At 41.2% G+C, this 6,415-nt stretch overlaps 1 protein-coding gene across 1 annotated transcript; it reads right to left on the bottom strand.

The window, feature by feature from the left end:
• Positions 1-426: 426 nt before the first annotated feature.
• LOC116209052 lies at positions 427-3,336 on the bottom strand. The gene is made up of 7 exons (XM_031542616.1): positions 3,197-3,336; positions 2,693-3,127; positions 1,981-2,554; positions 1,556-1,855; positions 1,118-1,297; positions 597-1,067; positions 427-459 (listed from the first exon to the last, which is right to left on the bottom strand). Exons 1-7 carry the CDS (start codon positions 3,334-3,336, stop codon positions 427-429), a joined length of 2,133 nt encoding a protein of 710 aa, XP_031398476.1.
• Between the last annotated feature and the right edge of the window lie 3,079 nt (positions 3,337-6,415).

Here is a 6,415-nt window from a genome sequence, read left to right as displayed (position 1 = left end):
ATCGCCAATAGAGATTAAGAGGGATGGAATATTGACCCGATGGTTATAGAAAACCAAGAATCAATATTATAAAGGAATGGAATATTGACCCGATGGTTATAGAAAACCAACAACCAATATTATAAATAGCTGAGAATTACAAGCATCCATGCTTACAATCACGGAAGGTTGCCGAAGAACAACATAGAGGAAAATTCTCACTAGTGTAGTCTGAAAGTACCTCTAATCAGCTTCTCACTAAAGTAGGCAATCGGTCGTTTTTCCTGCATCAAAACAGCACCTATACCAATCCCGGAAGCATCACATTCAATCTCGAAAGTTTTCGAAAAATCAGGTAAAACCAATAAAGGTGCAGAACAAAGCCTTTACTTAATCAAATTAAATGCTTGCTCTTGCTCTACTCCCCATTTGAAACCTATATCTTTCTTAACCACTTCCCTCAATGGAGCAGCCAAAGTACTAAAATCCCGCACAAATCGCCTATAAAAACTGGCTAGACCATGAAAACTTCTTACCTCGGTTACGGATTTCGGCGTCGGCCAATCCTTAATTGCTTTCACCTTTTCCTCATCAACCTGAATACCCTTGGAACTAACAACAAATCCCAAAAACACAACTCGATCCATGCAAAATGTACATTTCTTCAGGTTAGCATATAATTCTTCATGTCTCAATGCCTGAAGCACACATCGCAAATGATGAATATGATCCTTCAAGCTCTTACTATACACCAAGATATCATCAAAATATACAACCACGAATTTTCCAATGAAAGCACGCAAAACATGATTCATGAGCCTCATGAAAGTACTAGGCGCATTAGTTAACCCGAATGGCATAACTAACCACTCATACAAGCCATGTTTTGTTTTGAAAGCCGTTTTCCACTCATCACCCTCTTTCATCCTAATTTGATGGTATCCGCTTTTCAAGTCTATTTTTGTAAATAACGTGGAACCATGCAATTCATCCAGCATGTCATCTAATCGAGGAATGGGATGTCGATACTTTACCGTGATTTTGTTTACAGCGCGGCAATCAACACACATTCGCCAAGTACCATCTTTCTTGGCACCAGCAACACCGGGACCGCACAAGGACTCATGCTCTCACGCACATGCCCTTTAGCTAAAAGCTCGTCCACTTGCCTTTGAAGTTCCTTTGTCTCCTCCGGATTAGTTCGATATGCTGGCCGGTTCGGAATTGCGGCTCCTGGCACAAAGTCGATTTGATGCTCAATTCCCCTTATTGGTGGCAAACGATTGGGTAACTCCGTGGGAAAGACTTCTCCAAACTCCTGCAAAAGAGAGGTAACACAACTTGGCAGAAGAATAATTAAGGTCAGAAAAATAAGCCTCCTTGTAAACAAACAAGATCATTGGGCGATTAGCTTTGAATGCACTCTTGATCTCTCTTTCTTTTGCATAGAAACTCATTTTTTTCTCTTTTCTCTCAACTAACTCTTTCCTCTCATCTATAGCTGAACTCTCTTTTTTTTTACTATCTCGAATTTCTTCCTCTCTAGTCTTACCAGTTTCCTCTCTCACTTGCTCACTCTCTTTTTTCTTTCAATCTCAGCTTCTACATCACTTTTCTCACAAATTGATCTCTTGATTCGGAGCTGATCCTCATACACCTGATAAGGTGTCAATGGAACAAGTGTCACCTTTCTACCATCATTGATAAAAGAGTATCGATTCTTATACCCATCATGTATTGCCTGTCTATCGAACTGCCATAGCCTCCCAAGCAATATATGACTAGCATGCATGGGCACTACATCACAAAGAACTTTATCCTTGTATCTCCCAATTGTAAAGGAAACCAGAACTTGCTTGTTCACCTTCACTCTCCACTTTCATTCAACCATTGCAGCTTATATGGCCTAGGATGCTTCAATGTACGCAATCCCAACTTGTCAACAAGTAATTTACTAGCCACATTCACACAGCTACCCCCGTCAATGATCAAGCTACATACCCGATCCTTCACTTGGCATCTAGTGTGGAATATATTTTCCCTTTGCACATCATCTCTCTCTTCTTCCTTAATTTGTACATTCAGTGCTCGCATGATTACTAAGGCATTCCCCTCAGCAGCATATTCATAATCAGTACTAGAATCATCTTGTGTTGGCATTGAATCACTTTCCTCCTCTTCAGTTTCAATTTCCCTACTATCCAGCATGATCATTGCCCTTTTATTTGGACATTGAGAAGCAATATGCCCGGACCCCAAACACCGAAAACATTTGATATCTCTATTCTTTTGAGGTTGGGATGTAGAGTTACCTCTCTCCTTGTTGTCCCCTTGACTCTTGCTCATGCTATTTTCAGCATTCGATTTGGGTTTCTCTACTGGTCTTGAGGTGACACCCCATTTCGACTTCCAATTTGAAGATCCTGAATAAGAACCGCCCTCATGCTTGGCTGGTCTCCCTCTCTTGAGTTGCCGTTCTACTTTCATGGCCATGCTAACCATCTCTTCTATCTCCACATAATGTTGCAACTCCACCACCACATTAGCAATTTCACGATTCAAACCACATAAAAACCTGGCCATAGTTGCCTCTTCATCTTCTTCAATGTTTGCCCGAATCAAAGCTATTTCCATCTCCTTGTGGTAGTCTTCCACGCTCCTCGTCCCTTGCCTTAGACTTTGCAATTTTAAATGCAAATCGCGATAGTAATACGAGGGAACAAATCGCCTCCGCATGACAGTCTTCATCTCCTCCCAGGTCTCAATAGGCCTTTCATGGTTCCTTCTTCTTTCCTTAACCAATTTGTCCCACCAAACGATGGCATAATCAGTGAATTCCACCGCTGCAAGCTTCACTTTTTTCTCTTCCGAGTAATTATGGCAATCAAATACAAGCTCCACCTTCCCCTCCCACTCGATAAAAGCGTCAGGGTCATTCCTCCCTTGAAAAGGTGGTATCGTCATTTTAATACTCCCAATATTCCTATCTACTCCATCTCTAATTGCATGATCTCGCCTACCATGTCTTCGCCCCTCATTCCTAACTCCTCTGGCTCTCCTCACACTTCCCACGGATGCAATTTCATCATCTTCCTCATAATCTTCATCTTCTTCATCGTGAGAATTCGCCGGCTGGCGGATTAGTCTCCTTGCATTGGGAACTCATACATGCTGCCTGGGTTGCTCACTCTGCATTTGATCAATTCGTTGATCTTGCCGGTCCATTCTATCACGGATATCTCCAAAAACAACTTCCAATCTCTCGAATATGGCTTTCAAAGTAAAAGCAACATCTTGCTGGCCGGCATTACTTCCATCCCCGGTTGTAGATTCATTGCCTTTTCCTGCAAAGGTCATGTTTGCACTATGAAAAGAAAATTGGTGTTAGGACCTTACAACCACTCGCTCACGTGTTTGCCCTCAAATTATCGTCACTCAACACTCGTGTTTCACTCAGTTCAATGGCTTTTTCCCTCTGATACGCTCACCACTCTTGCCTCTTTCCACTCTAATTTCCTCCTGAAAGTTCTTTAAAGAACTCAGCAACTCACAAATCAAAGGCAACTAGCTCATAATAATTCAAAACAGCAATTAATATATTGGCCCTAACTTGGACACAAACTCACAGGGAAATAAATGGCTAAAGGAAAGTTAACCAATGAAAGATTTTTTTAGGAATGAAGAAAGGAATATATCAGAGTAATATATGGATGGAAAAGATATGGAGGATGATATAGGGAAGGGAATATGGAAGATCAGGTATAGGGTAATTATGGGAGCAAAATCAACGCAGATCAACAACAAGGTAAATAACAACTTTAGAATACTCTGATGCAAAGAATCCGGATCAAATTGACACCGACAACTTTTTTTTTCTTTCTGTTTTTTTTTTCAGCTCTATCTTTTTTTTTGGCTGAATTCCTTTTTTTTGCCCTCCTTTTTTTTTCAGCTCTATTTTTTTTTGTGCTGTCCTTTTTTTTTTGGCTACTTGTCAATCCAGAATGAACAAGCTAGATGGAATGAAATTCAACGAATTGAAACGTAAAGGATAGGATAAACCTGATTTGGAGCCTGATGCTCTGATACCAAAATGATGCGGACCTCACGAAGGATTGTGAAACCCGATGACCAACTTGAATCGATTCCCAGATCGCCAAACACAGATTTAGATAAAGAGGATTATTGACCCGTTGTTTATAGAGAAACAAGAACCAACAATATCAAGACAAGGATTATCGACCCGTTGTTTAGGAAGAAACAAGAACCAATAATATCAAAGTGTACTGAACAATCACAAGCTATCACACTTGCTCGTTCGAAGGAGTTCAATGAAGAACAAAGGAGAAAATCTCACCAAAATACCAGAATAATCTACTTCTGATCAGCTACTCAGCCTCCTTTATATAAGCTTAGGAGAAACTGGAAACTGACAAACTAGGCAATTGGAATATCCTTAGTTTCCTAAAACCAGAAATAACAGAGGAAACTAAATAAAAGCTATCTAGAATAGTTGGCAGTCTTTCATTCCATCTTCAGCATCTCATGGCAAGTCAAGTGAATAAAGGCCTTTGGAGACCCAATTGAATTAGACTCCTCTTGGCCCAAAAAGCCCATCAGCAAGCTCTCCATAGCTTGTTGGATTTGTTTGGCCTTCGCCCGTGTGATTGGCCCACTCGGAACATGCAAGCCTCCAAAATCTTGTGCTTCGTCTCCCTCTTCACGAGTCCGACTTCCAAGCTCGTGTGTATCAACCTCATTCTCATGGCCATGATCCTCATCATACTCACAGTTAATTGGTCCCACCAAACAATGGCATAATCGGTGAAAGCAACAGCAGCCAATTTAACTTTCTTTTCCTCTGAATAATTATGACAATGAAACACAAGCTCAACCTTCCTCTCCCATTCAATGTAAACATCGGGGTCGTTTTTACCTTGAAATGGAGGTATGATCAGCTTAATCAAACATGTGTTATGGTCCACGGCGTCTCTCCTCCGGTGCTCCCTACGAACGAAATGCCTTGGTCTGCCTCCTCTTCCTCTACCTCTCCCCCAAGTGGCATCGGAGGCCACTTCCTCTTCTTCATCATATGCTTCTTCATCAAGAGTATCAACGGATGGTTGTCGGTGGGGTCTCCTAATCCGTGGCACGGGCACAGGTTGAAGCTGTTCTAACCGTTCATCTTGCCTATCCAACCTTTCTCGGAATTCACCGAAAACCATGTTCATGCGCTCAAACTGTTGTTGCATGGCTCGTAACGTCATGTTCAAATCAGGTCCTCTGTCGTCTCCACTATTTTCCTGTGACATTATAAAATATACAATTATAGGATCCTCACGCGCTCCCTCACGTGTGATGTGCTTCAGATTGCAGCCCAACATGTATTCGAATTTTCGAGTCCAAACGCGTATTCTAGAAGGCTCAAGAACAAAAATTTGGCTTAATTAGATATTAAGTTTACTATATTGCTATAATACAGTTTCTCTTAATCAGATATTATTTCCTTTATTAGCTTGAGTCAGCAATCTTAAGTTTCCTATTTCAGATTATTGCATTACTCTATTTTAGGAAAGTAATCTAGAGGATATCAGATATCAGTTTCCTATATTATTAGGTGTCAGTTTTCTATTCTAGAGTCAATGGAGGTGTATTCTCTCTATATAAATATGCACCTTATTTTAAGAGAAGAACACAGACTTTGATGAATTTTTGAATGAAATTGCTTAGAGCGTTTCTTATCTTTTCTGATCTAAACAGGTTCATTGTTTAGTGGCGAAAACCCCGATTCTTATCGTTCATCCTTGAGCGTGGCGAATCAACCCGACTTTTCTTACTCGTGGCGAGTCATCTTATCAAGTGAGTTTTGTTGGTTCTACCCTCCACCTTTCTTTCTTATCAATTTCTGGTTCGTGAGCCTATCATTTGGTATCAGAGCGAAGGTTCTATCCTTGTTGGCCGAGTGAAACACGTGTGATTGAGTGGATTTGCTAAATATGCGGAGATAATGGCTAAAGACCACCCAGAACGAGTTCCAAGAGGGTTTACCTTCGACCAAGACCTGCTCCCCATATTCCAACGAATAGAAGAGAGTGTAGCACGGCTTGAGCGAGCTATCCAAGCCCTCGAGAGTTTCGGTAGAATAAGAAGACACCAATGGGTACATAAGGATTATCCCCCAAAGAGAATTTCGACTTTCAACGGAAGCATGAGCGCTGAGGAATACTTGGCGTGGATTTCAGATGTGGACCGATTCTTCGACTACTACGGCATCCCCGATGATGGAAGTCGAGTTGTTAGAGTTGTTTATCGGTTAAGGGGCAAAGCGTCTACTTGGTGGGAGAAATTGGAAAATAATCGTCTTCAAGATGGAAGGAATTTGGTATGTACGTGGAGGCACATGAAACAACTCTTAAAGGTCAGATTCTTTCCTTTAAGA

The sequence above is a fragment of the Punica granatum genome, chromosome 5 (assembly GCF_007655135.1).
Source record: "Punica granatum isolate Tunisia-2019 chromosome 5, ASM765513v2, whole genome shotgun sequence".
NCBI classification, from domain to species: Eukaryota; Viridiplantae; Streptophyta; class Magnoliopsida; order Myrtales; family Lythraceae; genus Punica; species Punica granatum.
The sequence above is the reverse complement of the archived record's forward strand: the minus strand, read 5'-3'. Positions and strand labels throughout refer to the sequence as shown.